Raw genomic sequence first — 26,791 nt, 5'->3', positions numbered from 1 at the left:
TCAGGAGTGACCTTCACTTCTAGGAACTCTGCAGGGATGAATGTGGAAAGCAAAGGTCATTGCTGAGAGGACTCATGTGGTTCTGACCTTCCCCACTGCGGACCTAACTAACCTGGCCTGCCTGACCTCTGGCCTCTCTGCTCCTCTGTTTCAGGGTGCTGTCAGCCCCTCTGTGCCCACCCCCAGGTTCTCAGGGCCACACCCATACTGGACCTCCAGACTCATCAGCAAGAACCCTCCCACTGGCCACCTAGGTCTTTTCTCCAAGCATATAGCAAATACATACTATGTACAGATACTGTTAAGCACTTAACGATGCAGTTATGGTTGTTAAGTGCCATCAAGTTGGTTCCAACTCATAGCGACCCTGTATAGGGTTTCCAAGGAGCGACTGACAGGTGAGTTTGAACCACCTGTGGCTGTGGGTTAATGCGCTAGATTGTAAAGTCAGTTTGAACTGCAAGGTTGGTGGTTCAAGCTCATCAGTCGCTCCTTGGAAACCCTTTAGAGGGTCGCTATGGGTTGGAACCGACTCGAAGGCATTTAACAACCACCACCACCCTGTGGTTCAAACTGACCATGCAGTCCAGTGCTTATTCTACAATGCCATATCAGGTCTGTTGTTGTTGTTGTTGTTAAGTGCCGTGGAGTCGGTTCCGACTCATAGCGACCCTGCACAGGGTTTCCGAGGCTGTAAATCTTTACGGGAGCAGAACGCCTCCTCTTTCTCCCGCGGAACCGCTGGTAGTTTCGAACTGCTGACCTTGCGGTTCACAGCCCGATTCGTAACCACTACGCTACCAGATCAGGTCTATCAGGTCTAATGCCTCATAAATCTCCAAGTTGATTACAGACCATTTTATAGCTAAGGAAACAGGGAAAGAGAAGACATGTAATCTGCCCAAAGTCACACAGCTAGAGAAGTGAGAGGCAGAACTCAAACTCAGACCATGTGACTCCAGAGCCCAAACCCCTGCCCAGCACACTAAGTCCACCTCCAACACAGCCAAGCAGAAGTTCCAGCTTGTGGGCCAGCTTCCTTTCATCCCTAGTTTCTAAAACTTCAGAACTTGCCCATCATCCTTTTGTCCTACACTTATCCTGGGTCCTGCTCAGGTTTTATTGGCTTCCCCTATCCCCTCCATGAGGTCCCCTCCCCAAGACGTCATTTCTCAACCATATAGATCCCCACAGTCTGACCCAGCTTGTTCCTCCTTTTTGAAACTCACTCTCCTTTTGGCTTCCAAGACCTGACAACTCCTCCCTCCTAGATCCTATCATTTCTTCTCTGACTCTTTAGACAGTGGTGTGCTTTGCTTCCCTGGGGTATTCTTGAAGACATTCTTTCCTTTGTATCCAGCTGCTTACTGGATATAGCTGCCCAGAGGTACCCATAGACACTTAAGAGGTACCAAGCCCCAACTCAACTCCTGGGTGCCCCACCTCACAATACCCACAGACAGGAAAAACTTATTGACTAAATAAATGAATGAATGATTTACCTTCTGTCAAAGTTGAGCTCTTCAGCCTGGCATATAAGGCATATAAGGCACTCATATCTTAGTACCACTTCTGGCACATACCCAAGCCAAGCCTTCCTGCCCCTGACATGTATTAGGCTTCCTCCTACTGGGCTTCAGCACCTTTCCTTCTCCTCCAATAGCTTTGTAAGGGTCTTATCTCTCTTCCTTAGTGTAAGAGGTCTAGCAAGTTCCTGCTGGTTATGTCCCCATTCCCTGCCAGATTTCAGACCCCAACCTTGGTTCCCTGAACCTGGGGAGCTCACACTTGTCTGCCAACCTTCACTTGCCCTGTGTAGAACATAGAGCAGGCTACATGAGAGGCTGCCCGGAACATAAGGTTACCAGCAGGTTGTAGGACCCTGCTTACTCTGAGTCCGGTGACAGCTCCGAGATGCTATGGGATGTGGCAGAGCGTGGTGTGGAAGGCCCAAGAGCTGAAGCAGTAGCAGAAGGCGTGGCAGTGGTATGGGGGCCCGAGGGTGTGCTTGAGGACTGCACAGAAGAGGAGAGGGCTGAGGAGTTGAAGGAGGCAAGGATGGAAGAGAGAATGTCCAGCTGCTCTGTGGAAGGGCCATGGCTGGGGCCAGAGGCTGGGTCCTCCCTCGCTCGGAGCAGTTGTGGGGGTGGCCCGAGACCTTCCCGTGAAGGATGCCGGCTAGGCACCTGGTCTAACTGTTCCCGTGAGTTTGATCTCCTGGACAGAGAGTCTAGGGGTCGGGATGGCAAAAGGGGATCCCTTGACAGTTGCCGTTGGGGTGACAAGGGCAGAGGTGGAGGCTGTAGGTCAAGGTCCCTGGCACCACGAGGTGGGGGCAGTGTGCTCAACCACTCTCGGGGCGCTCCTAGGTCCAGTGCATCCCGTGACCCAAAGCGTCCAGCCATGGCACCAGGGTAGTCTCGAGGTGGCTGTCTCCGAGGCAAGGTGCTGCCCCGGTCCCTGGGCTCCAAGCGGCCTGGCACAGCGTGCACAGCGTCCAGGTGCTCCTGGGAACCTGGCCGGCTCAGGGGACGCAGAATGGGAGCAGGGGCCTCCTCCAGTCGTTCACGGCTCAGTTGCCGCCGGAGGAGCAAATCCAACTGTTCTCGGGATGAGTAGCGGCTGGCGGGCTGTGAAAGGCTGCCTGTGCCTCCGCTAGCACAGATTCGCCCGTAGGAGGCAGCTGGCACAGCGCGGTGGCCCAAGGTGGCTGCCCGGCACCAGGAGAGCTCCGGGATACCCCGGGTCTGTGGAACCAGCGGGTACTGCAGCGGGTTCTTCAGGATGCCTGTGGGAGGAACAAGTGTTGATGGAATTCCCTAGGTCTAGGAGCTTTGGTAGCGTAGTGGCTACGAATCGGGCTGCGAACCATAAGGTCAGCAGTTCGAAACTACCAGCTGCTCCGCGGGAGAAAGATGAGGCTCTCTACTCCCGTAAGGATTTACACCCTCGGAAATCCTGTACAGGGTCGCTATGGGTCGGAACCGACTCGAAGGCACTTAACAACAACAAAGGAAGCCAGTGGCCCAGGGATGGAGGCAGAAACTTCCAAGGGAGGGGCAGAGAACAGGAAAAGATCAGAGCTGCGATGCAGGAACCTCCCTGGTCAGGACAAGGACAGATGCTATAGTGCAAGGGTAGTATCAATATTCACCCTGAAGTCAGAACAGAGCAGCCTCCAGGTCCTAGCAATGCAGACTGAGGTAAGAGGGGCAAGAATGCCCCAAGTGGGGGCAGAAACCTTCAGTTGGGGGCAGGGGCAGCCTTTAGGGGGTCCCTGTATGGCCAGGTAGGGGCAGAAACCTTCCAGATCAGAACAGAGGCTCTAGGACCTGGGTGGGGGCAGCAGCTTCCAGAGCCCCTCACAGTGCAGGCCAGGGCACAGGGGTAAGAAAGAACCTTCCAGGTCAGGACAGAAGTCCAAGGAGACCTGTAAAGCAGGGTAAAGGGCCAGAAGTCCCAGATCAGAGCAGGGTGGATGAAACCCCTTGCCATCAAATCGATTCTGACTCATAGCAACCATACAGGACACCAAAGCGATCATTTTTTTCAGAAGCAGACTACCACATTTTTCTCCTTTGGAGTACCTGGTGGAGTCAAACCACCAACCTTTTGATTAGCAGCCAAGTACTTAACCACTGTGCCACCAGAGCTCCTTGCCATCTAGGATTCAGAACCAGAAACCACACCTACTGCTATAACTGCTATAGAATTGATTTCAATTCAGCAAACCTACGTAAGGTTTCCAAGGCTATAAACCTTCACAAAACTGAAAGCCTCGTCTTTCTCCCTTGGCGCAACTGGTGGATTCCAACTGCTGACCTTGTGATGAGCAGCCCAACATATAACCCATTACACCACTAGTGGAGTCCTGGTGTGGCGCTATAGGTAAGCACTGGACTGCTAACCACAAGGTTGGTGGTTCAAACCCACCAGCCACTCTTTGAAAATTCTATACAGGGTCACTATGAGTTGGCACTGACTCAACAGCACTGAATGACGAATGATAACACCATTACTGCTCCTTACACAGCCCAGGATTAGGAGGCAGAAGGTTCCTGGGTCAGGGCATGAGTGGTACCCAGGGTTGATACCTTTCCTCTGGCGCTGGGCCCGACCCAGGGTGGTTTCATCCCCACTGGTCAGGGCCAGTTCAGGCTGGTTGTTATTGGCTGCATCCTTGCTAGTGTCCAGCCCCAGGCGCCGCTCGGAGCCCCAGGTCTGCAAGGCACAAGGGGCTGCCTCACACTCCCCTAGTGCTGGCCAGTAAGACAGGAGGTCGTTGCCATCCACATCTGTGAAGTCAAGGCAAGTTATAGGAATCTCTGGGTTGACCCCAATGACCCAAGACCCTGACTCAGTGACCCCTGACCCAAATTCTCTTTGAAGCCCTAGCAGTTCCCACTGAGCAGACAGAGGAGTTAGAAGGTATTTCCTGAGAGACTAACGGAACCAGCAGGGAGAGGGTTACTGATAAACCCACACACACACACCTTGGGCTGGAGGTGACAGAGACCAGGAATGGGAGACCTGATGGCTTAGGATGTCAGGAAGTCCAAGCTGAACCCCAGTCCTCAGGGAAAACGAGGTGATGGAGGGCAGACATGTCACCCTACACCATCCCTGACTCATTACCCTGTTACCCACATAGTTACTGTCTCGAGCCAGCAGGGTGTGTGGCTCATAGGCTGGATGGGGAAAAGTGCATGGTGTTCCCAACAGTGAATCAGAATAAGGCCCCCAGAGGTTCCCAGTAGGTCAGACCCAGACATCCTCAGGGGGCCAGCAGAGTTCCAGAGCCACATGGGCTCCCATCACCTTTGGGGTGGGTGAGGAGCCTCTCACTCTGGGCTGCACGGCGGAGTGGACGCTGGAAACGGCCCCGTGTCCGGCCATTGTCCTCACTCTCTGAAGATGGGATGGACAGACTCCTTTCTTCCTCCAAGGACAGGTCACTATCTGAATCTGAGTCTACGCCTGGAGTTAGGAAGGTCAGAAGAAGGAGGGTTCAACAGTAGCTTGGGAAGGACTTGCAGGACTTGAAGGGTGAGGAAACAGCCTGGGGTGGGGAGATGGGAGCCTGCAATGGGGGGAGGAGTGGAGGGGCTGGGATTTATTGGAGTAGGCTGGGTCAGGAGTGGATCTGGGGAACATGAGCTAATTGAGTGGCTGGCTCCTGGGACAATGTCCCAGGGAGAGCTCCCCCCACCTCCATCAGCCACTGCTCCAGTTTGGGGTAGAAGAAAGGGAGATATGACGGTGCTCCCTCCCCTGTGTCCCTCCTCCCTGATCCAAGCCCCCACCTCCACCAGCATCTCGATGGAACATGGCCACATCCAGGTCAGTGGGGCCAGTGTGGGCCTGGAGGCTGTGGTCAGTGTGGTCAGCAGCTGAGCCATGTCGAACCAGGGCATTGTCCCTAGAAATGCAGGTGACCCCATCAAAGAGGGTTCTTTGGAGGCTGAATGTCTGAGTGCACAGCCAGCTGCAAGTGTGCCCCCCTAATTGAGTGGCAGGAGGAGCTAAGGTGCAGGCAGCAGCAGGGGTCCACATTTCTGGCACAAGGAGCCAGAAAGTCAAGATGATAGATCCACCAGTCTGAGGACCTTGTGATGCTAACTGCTTGAAATATAGAACTACTGGCTGGACAGAGGTTCAGGCCCTACCTCCCCAAGAGAGAAAATGAGCAGGCCCTGGCCCTGATTTATTTCCCCTTGGGTGGGGATAACAGAGACCTTGAGATAGGAAGAAGACTCAGCTCAGCCCTGAGTATTTGGTTGGCCCAGGTATGTTCTCCCCAGACCCTGGGGACACACAACACAGACTCTCCCACTGACAAACCTGCTTCATCTCCCATGTCTCCTACCTCAGCAAATGCCACCTCCCACTCAGTGCCACAGTCACCGGTGACCATCACCCATTCCTGTTGACCCTGCCCTGGCCTAGTGTCCCCCTCAAGAGGAGGTTCCTCTACACACCTGAGGTAGCTACGGCCCCGCTGGCTGTCTTGGTCCTGGGTCCGGCCGGAGCGGGCACTGCTGACTGAGGAGACAGTGGAGGCGCCGAGAGTGATGCGGATAAGGCCACTCTCCTCAAAGAGGGCCGTGTTGTTGTAGGCCCCAGGCCCCTGGGGATGGGGTGGGGATAAAAGTGTGAGCTAGTCCTGAAGGGGCTGGGTGTGATGGCCTCTCAGAGGTCCCCTCCAGGTCCCCAGCCCTGGCAGCCCCTCACCGTCCCAGGTGTAGCCCTCGCCTCCTCAGGGGCTGCCTTCCTGCCCAGGCAGGCTGGTGTCCAGGCAGCCCGAGCATCTGCATTCAGGACACAGAAGAGCAGCAGCACTGCCAGGCCCTGTGGGTCAGCAAGGGTCAGTACAAGATCAGAAAAGGGTAAGAGAAGGTCAGGAGAGGGTCACTAGGTATCAGTGAGGGGTGGGTGTAAGCCACTGTGGGTCAATCAGTAGGGAATCCAAGGGAGTTCAGTAAAGGGGACAGGGAACATCAGCAGGGACACTGGGAGGGTAGTGTGGCCGAGTGGCCAGAGTCAGTGAAGATCAGAATTATGGACTGAACTGTGTCCTCCCTCAAAATATGACGGCACTTAACAACAACACCGAATACCTGTGAATGGAGACCTGGTGTGGTGCTGTAGGATAGGCACTGGGCTGCTAACCGCATGGTTGAAGGTTCAAACCTACCATAAGCACCTCAGAAACTCTGATCAGTGTCCCTAATCAGTGTGATGGCACTGTGTTACAACAGTAACACAGCTGTGAATGTAATTCCATTTGGGAACAAGCATTTCTTTGTTATGTTAATGAAGATATTAATGTGGGATATGTCTTAAACGTAATGACTTTTGAGATATAAAAAGAGCAGATGAGCTAAAGAGAGAAGCAAGCAGAAATGAGGGAAAGTTAGATGCCAGGTGGAGACCTTCAAGGAACTGAGGAACTCCGGGGCTAGGGCTGAGGCAAGGACTTCCCCCAGAATGGACAGAAAGGCCCTGAAATTGGGTTTCTATCCTGGTGTGGTGCTGTGGGTGCACTGGACTGAGAGGTCTGTTTGAACTACAAAGTCAGCAGTTCACACTCACCAGTCACTCCTTGGAAACCTTATACAGGGTCTCTATGAGTCAGAACTGACTCAACCGCACTTAACAACAATGATAACTACAATCTCCTCAACTGTGAGATAGCCCTGGTGTGGCACTGTAGGATAAGCACTGGACTGAAAATTACAAGGTCGGCAGTTCAAACCCACCAGCCATTCCTGGGAACTCAGCAACCCTGTTTAGGGTTTCCGAGGCTGTACATCTTTGCAGAACAGAGTTTCATTGTTCTCCCATGGAGCAACTGGTGTGCAATCCCGTGCTTATCCTCTAGAGCCACCATGCTGGGTTGCTATGAGTCCGAACCAACTCAAGTGCACACAACAAACTATGAGAAAATAAATTTCTGTTCATTAAAGTCCCCCCTTCTGGTGTTTCTGTTACAGTCATACTCGATAAATGAGACAAATAGTATCAGTAAGGGGCCAAGTGCTTCATTACTAGTGAAAGTCAACCCAAGGTCAGCACCTAGCCTGAGACTGGAGTATATGAGAAGTGCCAAAGTTACCTGGAGGCCACAGAGTCCTGCATGGAGGTAGTGGAAGGTCAGGATGCTGTGGTTGACCGCCAGGAGGCCAAAGAGCCAGGAGGCGCTGACTAGCAGAAGTAGCAGGAAGGAGCTGCGAAGGGTCCCACTGTGAGGACATGGAGGCAGGGGGAGACACAGGAGGACACACAGGGTCACACAACAGACATACAGGGGACCAGGGAGGACATACAAGAGTCATTTGGGGACATGGAAGATAGGAACTAATATGGGAACATGGGGAGGTCTCAGGAGGACACTAGGTCATACAAAGAACCAAGAGTATCAGGAAGGGATATGGAAGGATCACACAGGAGCATGGGGAACATGAGAGAAGGCATGGAACATGAGGGACAGGGAGCAAAATCAGCCACCCAGGACATGGGAGACACTGAGGAGACCCAGGAGAAGGAGAGACATCAGGGTGAAAGCACAGGCAGGGTCAGAGTATGGCACGCATAGTAGAGAGGAATTGCAGGCCAAGGTGGGTGTGACTTTATCCCCCGATCCAAAATGTGGGGCCCAGCCTGCACCAGGGGTACTCTGAGGACTCCAGATTCTACCCAGAGGCGGCTGCCATCCTGAGAGACCCCCTCCACCACCAGCCAGCCAACTCACAGCACAGAGGTCTTCTTGGCCTCCCTCTGCCCCGTGGAGCAAGATGTGCGGGCAGCGAGGAGAAACATAGTCCCATTCATCTGGACAGAGAGACAGAGTCGTGAGGAACTCACACACATACAAAAAGAGATCAGAAACACAGCTGAAGAGGGGCTTAGGATCACAGAAGAAGTCAGAGAGAGGGAAGTAGAGAAGGACTGTGACACTGAGCAATGGAGAGTCTCAGAGTTAGGCAGGGAAGGTGTCAAATCTCTGTCTCCACACCCCCATCTCCGTGCTAGTAGGGACAGAGAACAGAAGTGGACGTTGAGCCCAGGAAACCTGTAGACTGCCAGCTAGCACCCCTCAGGGTGTCTCATGGCACCACCACACCTGTCGCCATGAGAAAAACACATGGGTAGTGCCAAGTTCAGAGGACTCACCAGGATGACTAGGATGACAGGGCCGGCAAAGCTCCAGATGAGGGGTTCATGGACAGAGATCCAGCAGAATTCAGGGTTCCCATAGCCCTCAGGGTCCAGGCCAACAGCAAGGCCTGGGAGGAGGGACAAGGGGAGGTTCAAGGGTATGTTTTCAGTTTCTGAGTATCCATGGGTGGGGATAAGCTTGGGGTGAAGGTAGAGAAGGCTCCTCCCCTGACTAGATGACATGGAAGGAGGGCTAAAGTTGGAGACACGATCAAGATTAGGGGACAGGGTCAGAGCTCAGACCCATGTGATGGATGGAGCCCTGGGTGGCCCAGTGGGCGGGACCCTCACCCAGCAGCACAGCAGGAACACCCCAGCCCAGGGCGTGGTAGAAGCGCATGGCGCCGCGGTCCACGTTGCGTGGCTCAACCTGCATGCGGTAGAGGTGCAGTCCCTGCACAAGGAGCCAGGCAAATGTGCTGAGGAAGAAGTAGTGCAGGAGGATGGCGACAGCAGTGCATACCAGCTGGGGACAGGGGCAGGGCGTCAGGACCTCTCCTGTCCAGCGCCACCTCTGATCCCCATCCCAGGCATCTGCTTCCCACTGCTGACCTGTAAACTCCCATATCCTGCCTTAAAGTCTGGTCCCAATCCAAGCATCCCTGACTTCTGTCTGTTTTAACCCCAGGTCCTCCTGGGGCCAAGTGGAGCCACCTGACCCTGACCATAACCCTGCACCTGATTTTGGGTCCTGTGGATCCCCAACAGGAAGAAGAGCTCTGCCACGCCCAAGGCAGCTGCCACATTGGCGTGGATGCCACGAACATTGGACTTGAGGCTGCGCAGGCTCAGCAGGATGGCTGCAGTCAGCAGCAGTGTAGCCACAGACGCCGCCATGACTACATGCGTGAACACAGCCAGCAGCTCCAGGTCACCCTCCAGGCGCTGTGGGGGAGGGGGTGGATGGTCAGTGGTGTTGGGCAGTCTTCCCTGCCCCCTTGGACCTTCACCCCCAGAGGACTCTAAACATAGCCCCACCTCACGGGGGGAGGCATCCATGAGGACACCAAAGGTACCGGTCCGACTGCACCGACATCGAGCATGGGATCCATTCCTGTGTACCAGCTCACAGTCCCGTGCAGTCCACATGCCTCGCTGCTCCATCCTGTGGCCACAGAGACGTTAGACCTACTGTCCCTTCTGGGGCATGCCCACTGCCAGTCGGGGTTTGGGAAAGCCTGAGTGTGCCTGAGTGGGAGAGCAGCAACTCTCATGTGTCCAGTTACACAAGGACATCAGTGGGGGCCCGGGCCTCCCAGGGACTAACAAGGGCACCAAAGATTTCTGAAATGGGAGTCCTCACGGGCCAGGTGGGTCCCACTGCACGCAGATCGCCTTGCTCCGATTGGCTGTCTGTAGCAGGCGGAACTCGAGGTTGATGGGAGACTCCAGGAGACCCCTTAGGAAGTTGCGCCCGTGGAACACAGCCACACTGACCACCGGGGAGTTCATGACAGGGTTCTGGGGGAGCCTGAAGAGACACCCCACCTGGACTTGGACACAGCTGGTCTTCCCAAGTTCTGACCACCTACCCCACCCAGGCCTCATGCTTATCCCCCCAGAATGCTGCCCTCTGAGAACCCCTCCAGCCTCAGTTCAGCAAGGCTGACTCCAGACCAGGGGTCTAGCACCTAGAGTTCTGCAAAAATGGTGGATTCCCTACAGCAACAGAGCCTCTGGACTAAGTGGCCAGACTAGAATCTGAGGTCTGAGCAGCTCTAGATGATTTGTCTCTTAACTGTTCTGCCTATCCCCATCTGATTGCTATCAGTCTCCATCAGTCAGATTGCCTATCTGCACCTGGTTCCTGTACCTCTCCTGTGTGTGACTGCCCCCACCTATGCCTCCACGTGTCAGCCTGCAGTTCTACCACTTCGCACAACTCCAGGGAACAGGATGCACACAGCACCCAGCAAGCCGTGGTTCCCTGGAGCATTTCTGCATAGCTAGGAACCAGTTCATCTGTCCTCCCAAAACAGGGGTGCTGGAAAAGGTAAATAGCTCATAGGAAGAACTCAGGGATCACAAGTCTGGGAGTAGCCCCATCTGTGGTACCTGGCACCGCGGCGTTCGGCCTGGAACTGAGCAGGGAGCAGTCCCCCTAAGGTGCGGTACACAAGGAGGATGACAATGGAGATTCTGGGCTCCGGCTCGGGCTCCAGGAGGCCTGGTGGGGGCGTCACACTTGCAATGGTGGCGTTTTCTGTGCTGCTGCTGCTGGAGGGTAGAACTGCTAGGGGAGAAGGAGGAGCCACTGTCAGTGACCTCTGACCCTGAGCACCCACCAACCCAGCTCTGAACAAGCCTCACAGTCTCTTTCTGCTAGGTCCAGGGCTGGGGCTGTGTGGGAAGCAGAAGCGCCATTGAGGGGACATGGGCTTCCTAGGGCTGACAGGGGTCATTTGGGATGATGACAGGTGAGGCCTGTAGGAAGGGATAGAGGGTCTCACAGGGAGTGTGACATGGGGAGATTTGACAAGGGGAGAATTGTCGAGAGGGCAATGTTGTGTCTGGTTTAAAAGGGACAGAGGGACAGGAGCTGGCCCAAAGATCACGCCAGGACTCGTACCTTCAGGTGGGAACAGCCGTGGGGACTGGGAAGGCAGTAGCACGTGGGTATGAGGGTCCCAGGCATCCTGGCCCCGGAACAGGTTGCTGTGGTAGCGGGGGTAGCGACGGACCCCCCGGGTTGGACTAGGGTGCTCCATACGGTCGATGCTGAGCACTACCCAGGAGGAAGAAGGGTGAGACCCCCCAGGACCCCCTCGCAGTGTCAGGAGTCATGCACCTTTCTCCCCCTATACTGTACCCACGTCCCACCATCCACAGCTTCCTCACCACAAGCACAGAACCAGTCCTTGCAAAGCACTGAAGGCAGTAGCCCAGCCTCCTGCCCACCCTGCATCTATAGTCCCCAGCCTCTTGACCCTCCAGGTCCCTACCCTTTTACAGCCCAGTGCCCTGCCCCACCCCACCCGCCACGCACTGATATTGGGTGTCACCAGCCCCACGGGATTCAGGTACGTGAGTTCCATATTCCTGGCGAGTGTGGCTGCATACTCCTCCAGATGCTGTACCAGCCCTGCGCTGCCTGGGGAGCCCCCAGGGGTCCGCTGCCCCAGCGCTGCCCATAAGTCCCCTGTCTCTGGCGCAAGCAGTGCAGAGCCAGCCCATAGCAGATTCTGGAGGAGGGAGATGGAGTTGGGCTGTAGGTGGGGAGGACTGTAAGACGGGATAGGGCAGCCTGAGGGGTCTGGCCAGGTGTTCAAAGGGACCCTACCAAGCAAGAGGCAGTGCATGAGGGGACAGGGAAGAGGGGAAGCTTGGAGAGATGGCTGAGCTCGAACTGGGGGACCAGGGAGCCCGGAGACATGGAGATTGCAGACCAGGGTCAGGGTGCAACCCCACCTCGTTAAAGTGCGCGTCCTGTGTGGCTGTCAGTCCAAAGCCCTGCTGTTGGCTCTCAAAGGCCAGCAGGTGGGCCAGCAGACGGGCTGTGACTCGGACATCCTGGCTAAAGTAATAGTCAGTGTGCCGGGTCACTTCCCGTAGCTGGTGAGCCAGCTTCTTGGCCTCCACGGTATCCAGCACTGTCTTATTCAGCTCTAAGCCATCCAGCTGTTGGGACAAGGATGGGGGTTGCCACTCAAGAGTTCATCAGGCTCTTGACAGGGGGAAGCCAAGGACTGGGGGATGGTATTTGGGGTCCACCACAAGTCTCGGGGAGCTGGGACCTACTACCTGAGAGCTATAGAGGAGACTTGGGTGGACTCTCACCAGAAGGCTGAGTTCTCGGAAGGCAGGGGAGGTGCAGTTGAAGAGGTCGGGCTCCAACCAGCCCTGGTCCTCATCACACAGCCGCACAGCAGCACCTGGGGGCAGGCAACTCCTGGTGAGGCTTGAGGCCCAGGCATCTCCACTGAAGAGCTGACCACCCTCCCTTGTCCTAGAAGCAACCCTGGGGCAGAGGCCAAAGCAATAGGCATCTGTAGAAACACCCCTGGATGTAGCAGCGCCCAGCTGTTTGCCACTCAATCCCTGACTGGCCTGTGGACCGTCCTGAACCAGCCACATAAAGCAGAGCACAAGAGCAGGGTCATAAACACACACACACACTGACGTGTGGCCCAGAATAAGTACTTATGCTCTCACCCACAGACATGCTGACTCAGAAAAGGTCTTTCAGGAATATTCCATGACTAAAATGTGTGTTTGTGTGCGTGTTTGTTTCATGAAAGGTTTTATGCCCCCCCCCCACCCCTTTGTTCGCTGCTGTTGTTAAGTGGCGTTGAGTCAGTTCCAACCCATAGTGACCCTGTATAGGGTTTCCGAGGAGCGGCTGATGAGCTTGAACCACTGACCTTGTTGTTCAAACCGATCTTGCAGTCCAGTGCATTAACCTGCAGTGCCACACCTACCCCCACCTACCCTCTTTTGCTATCATCTCTCCCCCTTATCTGGAGCTTGGGATAGGGGGCTGAATGGAGTTCACGGTTATCAGCAAGAGGGACCCTGATCTAAACAGAGAACCTTCCCCATCCCCAACAGACAGACTCGTGCACAGGCACAGAAAAACACACACATGAGCATGCACACACAGCCAATTTTTGTCCAGCCACTGCAGAAACCACAAGCAGCGGGGAGGGCCCTGCAGGGGGCTCAGGCTTGGGGAGGAGTCTGTCAGGTCCTGAGACAGAGGTCAGGAACCTGTCATGACCTCACGCACTACACAGAAGCTAGCAGGGATCTCAAGAAGTGGGGAGAAGCCTGTAAGAACCTTTAGAACTAGGGAGAAGTCTGCAATGATCTCAGGAAGTGAGAAGGGGTCTGCAAGAACTTCAGGCAATGCAGAGGGGTCTCTAAAGACCTCAGGCATCAAGGAAGGGTCTCTGGGGACTGTCAGGCATTTCAGGCAGTTGGGAGAAGCTTTTGGAGACCTCAGGCAGTGGGGAGTGGCCTGCAGGGACCTCAAGCAATGAAGAAGGATCTACAGAGACCTCAAACAGCAGGAAGGATCTGCAAAAGCTCTGGCAATGCGAGGGGCAGCGCACCTGAGCAAACACGTACCCCTTACCTGTACCCCGCAATCCTGCCCAGAAGCCAAGAGAAACAGATGGAGGCTCAGTGAGGGTGTGGGGAGGGGCCCAGAGCCCTGAGGAGGTCAGCAAATGTGAGTGGCCCCTGATGACCCTCACCCAACTCCCACCTCTTTGCAGGAACAAAGCGACCCAGCTCAAGAAAAGAGGTAGTTCCAGCTGTCAGAGAATAGGCCTACCCCCACCCTCAGTGATGTCTCTGCACCCCACATACTCACCCAGGGCCCCCCGGGGACAGGACACTGTGGCTAAGACACCAAACTTGGTCTGGGGCCACCACACACCAGCTCTCAGGGACTTGGGACATGCATCATAGAGCACTGGGGAAAGAGGAGGCACTGAGCCAGGTGGTCACTGATAGGCACACCCACTGCCCTTCCTCCCCTTCTCCCAGGCCTGCTGGCCTCACAGGAGCTGGTCTGCTATGAAGTAAGGTCAGTCCCATTCTGTGACAGATCAGTCAGGTACTTGGGACAAATATGGGGCTCCTTGGGTATAAGTAGTCTCCCTCAGAAGAAGCCTCCCATAGCTCCTTCCTCAAAGAGCCAAGCATTACACTGACACATGCTGGGGCCAGCTCACCCTGGCAGCCGCTGGCTGTCACCTCTGCAAAAGGGCTGTCACAGCTGTTGCACTGGCGGCCAAGGGCTCCTGGGCGACAGGGACACTGCCCACTGTCCGGTGCACAGGAGCGCGAGGTGGAGCCCACTGGGTAGCAGTCACATGGGAGGCATGAATCACTGCCCCGAGGTTGATAGTGAAACTCCTGTTTGAGGATGAGTCAGGGGTATCGGATCAGGACTTGGGGAATGAGTGAGTCCAGGAACAGGGTCAAGAAAGTCATGCTCATAGGCCAGAGGAAACAGTGGGCCTTGGATGAAAAAGGAAGGGGTCAAAGTCCAGGATGAATAATGACAATAAGGGGTAAGGAGTCAAGGTTAAGGCCCAAATTGGGTGGCAGAGGTCATTGAACTGAACAAGAATCACAGATCATGTCCAGGGAAGGGTTAAAAGGTCAGAGGTCAGGGGCAAGACACACCTTACAGTGACACTGTCCATCTGTCTTGTTGCAGTTGGGGTCAAAGCCCTTGTGAACATCGCAGTTGCAGGGGCCACATGTTGGGCTCCCCCACCAGCCCTTAGGGCACTGCTGGTCCATCCTGGAGGTGGACAGCCAAGTGAGATATCTTCATATCTTAGTGATACCGTCCCTCAGCCAGGTCTTTCTATCTTTTCAGCCCCTAGTTCCTCACCTGTGTTCACAATGGTGCCCAAAGTAGCCACCTGCACAATCACAGGTATAGCCATGGAGAGCTCCTGGAAGGTGCCGGCATGACCCCTGGTTCTGGCAGGGGTTCAAGAGACAGGCATCCACACAGCCTGGGCCATAATAACCTGCAAGTTGGGTCAGGGAGCTAAAGACACGAGCCACAGAGCATGGAAGGGAGCAGACATCAGTTCCCACCTCCTCCATTTTTCCCACCTCACCAAGTTTCCCAGTCCTCACCATGAGCCCCTGGCTCCTGCCCAGATCACCCTTCCCTGACCCTCTCAAGGCCCCACCTGGCCAGCAGGTGCAGGAAAAGGTCTGCCAGAGGTCACGACAGTCAGCGTGGGGTGGGCAGGGTCCAGATGCACAAGCATTTGTCACAACACAGCCAGGTTCCACATTGATTTGGTGACTGGGGGGAAGCAGGGCTGGGGACCCTGAGGGCGTAGAGCCGAGCCATACCCCCTATGGACATAGCCAGCAAGGGGTAAGGCTCACATCAAGGCACCTCAGTCCCAAATCCCACAGAGACAGCCTGGTATGATGCCCCCTAATGTGCAGGTTTCCCCAGAACCCAAGAAGTCCCCCAGGCCCTGACCCTGACACCCCCAATTCAATCCCACTGTGGGACCCCTAATTGTACTGTTCCCAAAACAGAGCCCTAATGACCCTTAATAATCTAACCTAGACTCTGACCTCCAATACCACAGAAAGACTATCCCCACCCATAACAACCCTCGCTTGAATGTAGCTTTTTCAGGTCCCAAGAAGCCCCTAATCTCACACTCCTGACCCTAATTCCCCCGCATCATACTCCCATGCTGACCCCCACCTGAATACAGCCAATGAGACCCTTCGGAAGCTTCTCCTCACTGCTGGGGGGCAGTCCTCCCACGTGGAGTCGCTTTACCTTCAGGCCCTGTAGTTCACTCCCCACCACCATGGTGTCCTGGGGGAGGGCACAGGTCAGCACTATGTGTTGGAGTCTCTGATCAATCCCTGCCTTGTCCTAGGCTTAGACATGACCTTGTTCTAGCATAGATTTCAATCCAGAGCTGGATCCAGAATGGATCTTGAAATTCTATGATGCTAACTCAGGGAGCAGAGACTAAAGAGGGCTTCCAAGAGTCGGGCAAAGTGATGCCTGCATAGGCACCCCAAGTCAGGACAGAAATCTGGGAGACCTCCCTTGTGTTAGGGGTATTTGACAATGGACCAGCCTGGCTGGTGAGGGGGATTCAGAACAGGTATATAAGGAAGAGGCCTTGGGGAGAACATCAGTGGGGGGGAGATGAGAGGAACTGGACTAGAGGTGAGGTCAAATAACATGGGTCTGGCTGGAAAGCTGTGAACAGAACACCCCAGGGTCAGAGGTCAGACCTGGAAAAGGCTAAAATCCAGTGACACCATGAGGACATGATGACCCCGCCGGCCACCTGGTTCTTCCTGCAACTCCAGCCGCAGATCATGCCATCGGCCATCACTGACAGTCACCTGGTCTAGGAGGAGGTGGGCAGCACGACCTGAACCCCTGGTCACTGTCACAGACAGCAACCCTCGATCCAGCTGCAGGTAGAGAGGCACAGCATTGAGGTAAGAACCCCAAGTTATGCTGGGGCTGGTGGTTTCAGGAGGTGAATTCAGGGTGCTAAAAGGGCAGGTATATTAGAGGTCAGAACAGTGGGGTCAAAGCTATGCTGAGTTGTGCCAGGGGATACCATGATGCTAATGGGGTTAGAGGACAAAGATCAGGCCCAGGGGTCATGGGCTGGTGCCACTGGTATAAGAGCTGTGTTAGTTAGTACACCACGCCTGCTGAGGATATCATGGTGGGGAAGAGAGTCCAGAGCAGGGTCAAGTGGGGTCAGTACACCTGGCAGAGAAGTATGCCATGTACTGGGCCTGAACACATAGAATTATTGCTGGTGAGTAAGAGATTGAGAGTTGAGGATCCAAGGAGGGATCAGGTGGGTAGACACACCTGGCAGAGGAGCGCACTGTGTGTCCCAGCCTGCACTTGCATCAGCACACCGTGTGTTGCCCGAGTCCGAAATGCGAGTCCCAGGTACCACGGTACAGACACAGTTGTGTCACTTCCAAAGTCCCAGCTCAGTGTGCCGTTGCCATGGAAATGGTAAGGATGGGTCATGGCTGAGGGAATAAGAGGAACAGGGTCACAGGCCCCACCCTAGGAACAGACCTTACCCTGAAAGCCTCTCCTGCCTTGTGTTGCCCACTCACAGAGCCGACAGTCTTTGCCACCGAAGCCCACAGGGCAGTCGCAGATGTAGCTACCCCAGCGCTCTGAGCAGAGGCCACTGTTCTTGCAAGGACTTGAATCACAAAACCGCAGTTTGGCCTGGCAGCCTGAGGGAGGAAGGTACATGGAACATATGAGAACATGGGAGGGTGAGCCTTGAGTGCTCAAGGGGGCAGAAAAGCCAAGAGAGGCCATGATATCTCAGCTCTGTGTTCTCTTAGGTGGGAAGGAGTTAGCAGGAGTTGAGTCCGGCAGAAAGATTGTGGCCTGAAGCTTGCCATCCAAGGAGCCTAGGATGAAGTCAGATCTGGGGCCATTCCATGCAGCCCTCCAACCTTTCCCTATGATGGGAACAAGGCTGTAGGTGGGGCTGGTGGTAGGTATAGGCCTACCTGCCATGGTGCCGTTGTTTGCCACAAAAGCCGCCATGTCCACCTGGCGGCCATCAATGTACAGGTCCCGCATACAGCCGATGAAGTCCTTGTGGGACACGGGGAAGTTCTCGGGGAGGTTGGGGACACCTCCCAGAAGCAGGGGGCCCGTCAGGTCCAGAGACCTGGGGGTCAGGGGTCGGGATCATTGGTGGGACTGGGGCCAAGCTAGGTTTGCTCCTGGGGGCTGTAGGAAGTGAGGGGTAGGACTCAGAGGGCATTGAGATTGAGGGAGGAATGAGGCCAGGCTGGAAAAGAGTTAGGGTATTAATTCAGTTGTAGGGACACAAGCTGGGGCTCATGATAGGTAGGTGGTCTCGGGAAACGGGAAGGAGCTAGGGTTCAGTATTAGGTAAGGAGTGAGGCATTTATTTGGTGGTTAGGGTAGAGGAGAGAAAAATGTAGTCTGTAGGGCTGTATACAAGGTTAGTAGGCTGGATGGAGATGTAGTGAATTAGGCTGGGGTGGGGAAATAAAAACTGGGGGATTGTGTGGGAGTAGAGTATGGGGTAGAATATAGGATATAGGGGGGCTAGGTGAGGTGGGCTTTGAAGGTCTTAGGAAGGGAGAAGGTCTGTGGAGGGCAAGGTGGGGAGTTGGGCAGACTGGGGTGAGGAGTGCGGTATATGAAAGTGGGGGTGGGTCTGGCAGGCAGAGGCCATGGGAACCAGGGTTGGGAGCCTCACTTCTTGGAGCTTGTCTGCACACCAGCAGCTGCACAGGAGTAGTTGCCAATCTCAGCCCCAAACTGCAGGGCCACAGTCACGTCACAGTCATCCACGCTCAGCACAGCCACCTTGTCCTTGGAGGGACCCTGAGCACCCCCCAGAGCATCTGTCCGGGGCTAAGACCCAGGCATACCAGTCAACAAGGCTCCTAGGGCCACCCCTGAGGGGCAGAACCTGGGATCCCAGCTCCCCACGCAGTCGTATGCAAAGGGTGTTACCTACCTTGTTGTAGTATCTCAGATGAACTGTGTGCCACTGCCCATCACTCAGGCCCCCTGGAACTGTGGGGCTCACCACTGTGCTGGACTCGCCTGTCAGGGGGATGTGTGTAGAGGTTGTCTCCACTGCTGACTTGTCCCCATTCTCCTAGTCATGCACCCTGGATATAGTCAGATCACTTTCCCCAGTAGTGACCGACCACTCTAGCTGGACCAGAGTGCCTTTGGACAGATGGGAAAGGTACACACACACTCCTGGAGAGATGGACCTTTCCATAGGAAGCGGTCATGAGGACAATCTATATGACTGTTGGGTGTGCTATTGTGCAAATCCATAGGGACACAGGGCCTGCGCCCCCCAGTCGTGACACACATACATGCATGGATCCACTAACCCTCCACCACACATCCCCCACGAAGGCACACACCCGTGGAATATGTAAGCCGCACTTGCCCAGCGATGAGCTCCAGGGCCAGAAAGTCATGCTTTTCATTCAGGCGTCCATTGTAGAAGAGTAGCCCTCTCGGCTGCACCGTTGCAAACCTGGGTGGAAAGCGAGTCGTGAGCCAGACACTACCTAACAACCCACCGACCCTGTGACAAGAAGGTTCACCGGGCACCTGCCCACGCTAAGGTGAAAATGAAGTGACAAGGGAAGGGTGGGACCGACAGGGGATACCAGTGCAATGCCACTCTGAGAGTTGACGTGGGGCATCAAAAGGGGCAGTTTCTTGTGGGATGTTAGGATAGGGCACTCAGGAATCTGAGTCAGGGTGGGAGCGTCAGGGCACGGGTGCTCAATGACGTGGGGCGGGCACCTACGAGAGGGACAGTGTGAGGTGGAAGCGCTGCCGTAAGCCGCGAAACATGACGAAGGAACTGGGTGGGAAGGAGCGAGCCGCCACCTCGCATCGTGGGCCCTCGAAGGCACCGCCCGCCGGGCACTGGCAACGGAAGCCACCATCAGGTGCATTGGCACAGGTGCCCCCGTTGCGGCAGATGCCAGGAACACAGCGTCCAGCTTCAGTGTCCAGCTCGCAGTCTTCTCCTAGGGGCCAAGCCAGCCGCTGTCAGAGGCAGTCACGACCATGCTCCCCACCTGCTCCAGCAGACACTGCCCTTCCAGGGCAATGCCCTCTAAGACCTCACACCTCACCCTCCATGCCTGTCCCACACACCCAAGGTCCTGCCTGGTTCATGACCCAAACCCACTGGAAACCAAACCCACTGCTTTAGAGCTGATTCTGATGGATATTGTTGTTATTGTGTACTGTTCAGTCAGTTCTGATTCATAGTGACCCTATGTAGGGTTTCTAACAGCAGCTGATAGATTTGAATTGCTTATCCTACCTCACAGCAGGTCTCAAATCCACTGCCAAAGAGCTGTGGAGTCCGGTCGACTCATAGCTACCCTGCATAGGATTTCCGAGACTTTAAATCTTTGTGGAAGCAGAAATCCTCATCTTTCTCCGATGGAGTAGCTGGTGGTCTCAAACCACCAACCTTGTGGTTTGCAGTCCAGTGCTTATACATTGTTGTTAAGTGCCATCGAGTCGGTTTCGATTCACAGCGACCCTCTATAGAGTTTCCGAGGCCTTTCAATTCAAACTGACCCTGAGGTACAGTTCTTATCCTACAGCGCCACACTAGGACCCCAGTGTTTATGAGCCATCGAGTTGGTTCCGACCCATAGCGACCCTGTATAGGGTTTCTGAGCAGCACCTGGTGAACTTGAACGGCCAACCTTGCAGTTCAAACGGCTTTGCAGTCTGGCACATTAACCCACAGAGCCTCACCAGAATTTTATATAGCGACCCTATTAAGGGGTTCCGAAACTGTCACGTGCCCACAGCCACACCTCCTTTACCGCCTCACCCGTATTTATCCAGAACCTACACACAGTCTTTTAAGTCCTGGTGTGACGCTGTAGGAATGCTAATTGCAAGGTGGGTCGCTCACATCCACCAGTGGCTCCTCAGAAACACTATACAGGGTTGCTATGAGTCGGAATCAACTCCACCGCACTTAACTAACACTCTCTGGGTCAGAATCTGCGGTATCTGGTCTAATTGCGCCCCACACCGGTCCTTGTTGGCTCAGCAGCAGCAGCAATGTCCTGGCCTTTCTCGCCTTCCTATTCTGCCCACAGGGTTTGCCTTATGCTCTTCCAGCTCCGGCCGCCCCCAATCCCGCCTCTCTCACCAGTGAACCGCGGGCGGCAGACGCAGGTGTAACCGCCCTCGCGCCGCGCGCAGGCGCCGCCATTACGGCAGGGGTTCGAGTAGCAGAGGTCGAGTTCGGTCTCGCAGAAGTCACCAGTGAAGCCGGGCGGGCAGCGACAGCGCAAGCCAGCGATGGGCTGGATGGGTCGGAAGAGCGTGGAGGCCGAGGCCAAGAAGGGCGCAGACGAGTCAAAGCGCAGCACAGACACGCATTTCATGTAGTTCTCACAGGGTTCGCGCAAGCACACATTATCATCGAAAGGCAGAACGTCTAGCAGCGAGCGGGCGGCGAGCGCGGCGCGGCGTACGTACAGCTGCTCCTGCAGCTCCTCAGAGCTGAACCAGGGCCCAGCTGCACCCACCGCGGCCCCGCGCGGCGCAAGCGCTGAGAAGCTCACGTTAAGCACGGTGCCCCCCACGTCCGTATCATTCTGGATGTTGAAAATGAAGACGTCCTCCGCAGGTGTGGCGAGAACCGCAGCCACGCCTTCGAGGAAGTGGCCCAGCAGTGGTGAAAGGAAGCGCTCCTGCCACATGTTTTCAAGACGCACTGTCAGACTGTTGGCCAGCAACTCTTCTGTGATGATGACGACACGCAGCACGCACTGCGCTGTTACACTGTGCAAGCCATCTGTGGGCAGGGCAAATACAAGGTCAGCCTGGGATTAGCAGCTGCCTCTATCTACTTGGAACACAAGAGGGCTGGGACCAGCGATTGTGCAGTCCCCCAGCACTTGTGAATCAGCAGACAGACTGCACGAAGACACAAGAGGCTCTGGTCTAATGACCATCAATTCCACAGCATCAAGGTATCACCAAGATGCTGTTTCACACCCAGGCACAAGGAGATGTCTGGATGAGATCAGCCAATTCCAACAACACTCAAAATTCAAGAAGCCACTCCCTAACAGCACAGCCACATGCAAGTTGTTCCTGTCCGCAGGTCACTCTCATTCAGGGCTATTGGCTACACATTTCTCCTACCTTCTAGCATTGCAGAGCCACTAAAATCCCTCCAAGAAACAAAAAGGATACCTGATCAGAAACCAACTACCCCCCTGTCTCTCATGGATCCCCAAACTGCTCCCCCATGACACTACGGAGTGCCTTGATCCAATGACCACTAAAGAGCTGGGTCAGCAAGCTCTCTTCCTCCAGAGGAGTCTTGGACCACAGAACTTCCTTCATCCCCCATATTCAGCAAACTGCCCACCACCTCAGACCTGGATTCTGTGATCTCAGGGGCCACTCTCAGACATGAGGGTGAGACACTTATCTGCCTTGTTTCCCTTAGGGTCAGTAAGGTTTACTGTTGAGTGGATTGAGGGATAAAGGAAGGCTGTGTCATTTCTAGCAACACCAATAGTCTTTGTTCCAGACTTGGGTAATGAGTGCCTATGAAGCTTGCCTCCCACCTCTGCAGCCTCTGGTAAGCTTTGTAAGAGTCTCTCCCCAGCCTGTCATCTTCCCATAAGGAAGGGGTTTTAAACTCCTGGAGCAGTAGAGGCAGAAAGGAACTAAATAAACCTCTGGCCATTTTCACAAAAGACAGAACCCTTTAGATCCAGCCAATTTTGGCCCACTCTACCCTGGCAGCATAGTGGTTACGAATTGGACTGCAAACCTTAAGATCAGCAGTTCGAAACTACCAGCTGCTCTGCGGGAGAAAGATGAGGCTTTCTGCTCCCATAAAGATTTACAGCCTCAGAAACACTGTACAGGGTCACTATGGGTTGGAACCGACCTGACAGCACTTAACAACAACAACCTGAAGCTGCCAGAATAAGATGCTTTCCCAGACCACCAAACTATTGACCTTCTTCTCCTATATACAGATGGGTGGAACTGTAACGGTCAAGACTGGACCAGAAGTGGCCTTCATCTGAAACAGGGATGTGATATGGGCCGACTGGCCCATGCTGGTTTTGCGTCACCCAAGGGCTTCTAGGCCTTTCTGGAATAGGGGACTGTCCCTGGAGAAGCAGGTAGTGCTTTATAGTATTTATGGAGTCTGTTTGATGCCCTAGGGGTTCTACAGAGACTTCCCAAGAATTTAAGCAGAGTCCCTGTGAGGTCTATAACGGATCCTGTGGGGGTGCAGGAACCCAGTGCTTGAAAAAAATTCTTGGAAGGTTTGGAATCCCTCTTTGGTTTGAGGTGATCTGTGGAGCCCCTGGGGCTGACAGATTGGAGTCACTGGGTTCCTTGCCTGCTCCCTGTCCCTCACCTGTGACAGTCACCAACATGGAGGCCACCAATGGGCGGTTGTTGTCCAGCTTTCGGCTGAGTCGCAGCTCCCCACTGGTCTGGTTGACCACCAGCAGCTGCAGTTCATTGCCCCGCTCGAAGGAATAGAAGAGGCGGTCGGAGACATCAGGGTCATAAGCAGGGATGCGCCCAATGATGCCTGAGGGAAAGGTATCTGAGCGGTTGGATACATAGTTGTTGAAGAGAATCTGGAAGTTATTGAGCACAGGACTGTTGTCATTCTGGTCTACCAGTCGGACGTGCACAGTGGCCCGGCTTACCAAAGGGGCAGATGTGGCCTGCACCACAATTACATATTCCTTGCGAGCCTCATAATCCAGGTCAATGAGTGCCGTCAACTCTCCAGAGAAGATGTCCATTTGGAATAGCTCGGGGATATTCCCCTCCACAATCTGGTACATGATGTGGGCGTTGGGGCCTTCGTCAGGATCAACTGCAGTGATCTGGGCCACCACTGAGCCCACAACACTGTTCTCCTTCACCCGCACCTCAAACTCCTCAGCTGGGAACACGGGTGCATTGTCGTTCACATCCTGTACTGTCACCTGTATGCTAACCGGAGTCCTCAGTGGGGGCACCCCACGGTCCACTGCATAGGCAGTCAGTTCATACACTGGTACTGCCTCCCGGTCCAACCTCCTAACTGTGCGGACAATGCCAGAGGTAGGCTCTATGGTAAAATCTCCATCCCCATCTTCCCCATTCTGGAAAGTGTACTGGACCCGGCCATTGGCATGAGCATCCCGGTCAGTGGCTGAGATCTGCAGGACACTAGTGAAAGGCGGAGCATCCTCGGAGACTAGCCCTGGGTAGTGAGAGGCCACAAACTGTGGAGCATTGTCATTAACGTCATTGACCATGACCTCCACATAAGTGGTATCTGCCTTCTGTGGGATGCCATTGTCTCGAGCTGTAATGGCCAATGTGTAGGTCACCTGGTCCTCGTAGTCCAGGGGACCCTGTAGTGTAATGGCCCCTGAGTCTGCATCAATCCGGAACTGGGGCAAGTTGTCCTCCAAGAGATAGGTAATACGAGCATTCTCACCTACATCATCATCAGAGGCACTGATGACTACCACGGTGCTACCCACTGGTCGATCCTCATTCACACTTACTGAGTAGTGGGCACTTTGAAAGACAGGCCGGTGGGTGTTGGCATCTGTGATGTTGATGTGCACATAGCAGTGATCATGAAGGGCACGGTCAGATGCAGTTAACACCAGCTTGAAGTAGCGTTCTTGCTTGTAGTCAAGTGGCAGAGCCAGAGTCACCAGACCCACGCCTCCCTGGGTGCTGATGGCAAAGCGGTTCCGGGTATTGCCACCTGTGATCTGGTAGCTGATGGCACTGTTGGCATCACGGTCCACAGCGGTTACGCTGACCACACTGGTGCCCACAGTTGCATCCTCATTAAGCCGTAAATGGTATTCTTTCATGGTAAACTCAGGTCGGTTGTCATTAACGTCCAACACAGTCACTGTGACACTGGCTGAGGCAGAGAGTGATGGGGAGCCATGGTCTCGTGCCTCCACTCCAAAGAAGTAATGCTCCACAGACTCACGGTCCAGGGGACCACTCACAGAGATCCAGCCAGTGGCACTGTTTATCACAAAGGGTGTATCAGATGCCGTGCCAGTTAGGGAGTACTCCAATCGCGCGTTCTCCCCATGATCAGCATCCACTGCCTGAATGTGGATTACAGAGTGACCCAGGGGTGCATTCTCTAGGACCGAGACTTGGAAGGGTGTGCTGACAAAAATAGGTGTATGGTCATTAATGTCCACCACCTGGATGCTGGCCAGGCCTGTGTTGTTGGACAGTGGTGGCCGACCCGCATCCTGTGCACGGATGCGCAAGGCATACTCCCGCTCTGCCTCGAAGTCCAAAGGCGCTACAACTTGGATCTCACCCGTGAGGCTGTCGATGGAGAAGTGTCCGCGGCTGTTCCCACTGATGATGTTGTAGTGTACCAATCCATTAGCGTCCTTATCCCGGTCGGTGGCTGTGACACGCAGCACCACTGTATGGGGGCGCACATCCTCCCGTACTTGCGCCACATAGCGCTTCTCGCTGAAGTGGGGGGCGTTGTCATTCTCGTCCAGCACCGTTATATGTACATGCACGGTGGCTGAACGTGGCCCGGGCTCTTGGCCCTGGTCACTGGCTTCCACTACCAGCTCGTAGCTCTCCATGTGCTCGCGGTCCACTCTGCCGCTAGTGCTGATGAGACCTGAGCGTGGGTCGATCTCAAAAGCTGCAGCAGCAGCAGTGCGTGATGCAGGTGGTCCCACGAAACGGTAGCGCAAATTTGCGTTAGGAGGTGCGTCACCATCTGTGGCACGTAACTGCAGGATAGGATAGCCTTCTTCCACGTTCTCACGAAGCGTCTCCCGGTACTGCGCCTGCTCAAACACTGGTGCGTGGTCATTACGGTCAGCCACTGACACAGCTACCATGGTTGTGGCTGAGAGGCGCGGTGAGCCGTGATCCTGCGCCGTAACACGCAGGTAGTGGCGATCCATGCTTTCACGATCCAGCGCGGCTGCCGTGCGGATGAGGCCGCTGTGCGAGTCAATGCTAAACAGCTCCAGCGAGCGGCTGTTCATGAGCGCCGCCAGCGAATAGACTAGGCGCCCAGCCTCGCCAGCGTCCGGGTCCTGCGCCACCACACGTAGTACTGCGGTGCCCGCCGCTTCGTTCTCAGGCACCGAAGCCTGGTAGTTGTATTGAGGAAACTGCGGGTGACGGTTTGCGGCGCGACGGGGACGTGCCCGATTCGCTGAGGGGATTATCCAGGATCTTGGCCGGACTGCGATCCCTGAGGGGCGCGGCCCCTGGTCTAGTGGAAGAAAGCGGCGACTGAGGCGACTACGGGAGCGCATGCGCCCGGGAGCTGTCCGAGACTCGAGTGGTGCTGAACCGGGCGAGGGAGCTGTCCTCTCCTTGAGCGGTGCTGAATCCAACCCCGGACCCGACCCTGCAGCCTGAGGACTATCCGGCCGTGAGGCTGTCCTTTCCGCTCGGAATGTCGCAGCTCTCTCGCGCTGACCCCGGCGCCCCGGCACCCACAATTCCACGCAGCAGTGCGCGGTTCCCACCCTTTTACGGGCGCCTCTTCCAGTGTTCCGCTGGAATGAAACTGGCCTGGGGCCATGGGGCCGAACCAGGATGTCTAAAGGGAGGGGCAAACTGTCTCCTGGACCCAGCACTCCTGGAGACAGAACCTCGGATGACACCCGATCTCTCTGCAGGGGTCCTGTTCTTCCTCCACAAGAAGCCTCCGGGTGCCAGCATAACAGAGACCCTGATGCCTGTCCTGTTTCTCGCCCGCGGCCAACCAATGCCTGTGCTCGGATCTTAGCCCCCAGCCCCTCTTCTGGATGCTCAGGGGGCTCTTGATCGTTCTGGACGTTTTGCCTTCCTCCTCGGAGCCCCAAGAGGACAGCCTCCCTGACTCCCAGGCCAGGCTCCCCATCCTCTTGGACCCTGGGCGTCTCGGGACAAAGAGCTAAGGCTCCGCCGCCGCTCCGCGCCCAGGGCCCCGTAGCGACAGCTGCCCCTGGGCCCCAGCCCTGGCCC

The 26,791-nt window shown here is 55.2% G+C and overlaps 1 protein-coding gene across 1 annotated transcript in view; it reads right to left on the bottom strand.

Moving 5' to 3' along the window:
- CELSR3 (cadherin, EGF LAG seven-pass G-type receptor 3) overlaps nt 1–26,791 on the bottom strand; it is a 27,272-nt gene continuing 481 nt past the window's right edge. Inside the window, exons 2-37 of the mRNA XM_006873656.1 lie at nt 23,172–26,784; nt 20,925–21,575; nt 19,545–19,770; nt 19,150–19,265; nt 18,726–18,814; nt 18,462–18,619; nt 17,737–17,900; nt 17,326–17,451; nt 17,066–17,235; nt 16,465–16,650; nt 15,917–16,033; nt 15,378–15,549; nt 15,068–15,209; nt 14,854–14,974; nt 14,397–14,580; nt 14,033–14,134; nt 13,793–13,807; nt 12,496–12,590; nt 12,127–12,336; nt 11,705–11,900; nt 11,288–11,443; nt 10,774–10,948; nt 10,022–10,189; nt 9,697–9,823; nt 9,397–9,603; nt 9,010–9,184; nt 8,674–8,786; nt 8,252–8,331; nt 7,616–7,742; nt 6,232–6,348; nt 5,979–6,127; nt 5,310–5,419; nt 4,819–4,977; nt 4,095–4,295; nt 1,891–2,788; nt 1–28 (exon numbers count right to left, since the gene is read on the bottom strand). Coding sequence (XP_006873718.1) covers nt 1–28; nt 1,891–2,788; nt 4,095–4,295; nt 4,819–4,977; nt 5,310–5,419; nt 5,979–6,127; nt 6,232–6,348; nt 7,616–7,742; nt 8,252–8,331; nt 8,674–8,786; nt 9,010–9,184; nt 9,397–9,603; nt 9,697–9,823; nt 10,022–10,189; nt 10,774–10,948; nt 11,288–11,443; nt 11,705–11,900; nt 12,127–12,336; nt 12,496–12,590; nt 13,793–13,807; nt 14,033–14,134; nt 14,397–14,580; nt 14,854–14,974; nt 15,068–15,209; nt 15,378–15,549; nt 15,917–16,033; nt 16,465–16,650; nt 17,066–17,235; nt 17,326–17,451; nt 17,737–17,900; nt 18,462–18,619; nt 18,726–18,814; nt 19,150–19,265; nt 19,545–19,770; nt 20,925–21,575; nt 23,172–26,784 — 9,843 coding nt within the window. The remainder of the gene's footprint in view (nt 29–1,890; nt 2,789–4,094; nt 4,296–4,818; nt 4,978–5,309; nt 5,420–5,978; nt 6,128–6,231; nt 6,349–7,615; nt 7,743–8,251; nt 8,332–8,673; nt 8,787–9,009; nt 9,185–9,396; nt 9,604–9,696; nt 9,824–10,021; nt 10,190–10,773; nt 10,949–11,287; nt 11,444–11,704; nt 11,901–12,126; nt 12,337–12,495; nt 12,591–13,792; nt 13,808–14,032; nt 14,135–14,396; nt 14,581–14,853; nt 14,975–15,067; nt 15,210–15,377; nt 15,550–15,916; nt 16,034–16,464; nt 16,651–17,065; nt 17,236–17,325; nt 17,452–17,736; nt 17,901–18,461; nt 18,620–18,725; nt 18,815–19,149; nt 19,266–19,544; nt 19,771–20,924; nt 21,576–23,171; nt 26,785–26,791) is intronic.

The sequence above is a fragment of the Chrysochloris asiatica genome, unplaced genomic scaffold (genome assembly GCF_000296735.1).
Source record: "Chrysochloris asiatica unplaced genomic scaffold, ChrAsi1.0 scaffold00246, whole genome shotgun sequence".
Taxonomy (NCBI): Eukaryota; Metazoa; Chordata; class Mammalia; order Afrosoricida; family Chrysochloridae; genus Chrysochloris; species Chrysochloris asiatica.
The sequence above is the reverse complement of the archived record's forward strand: the minus strand, read 5'-3'. Positions and strand labels throughout refer to the sequence as shown.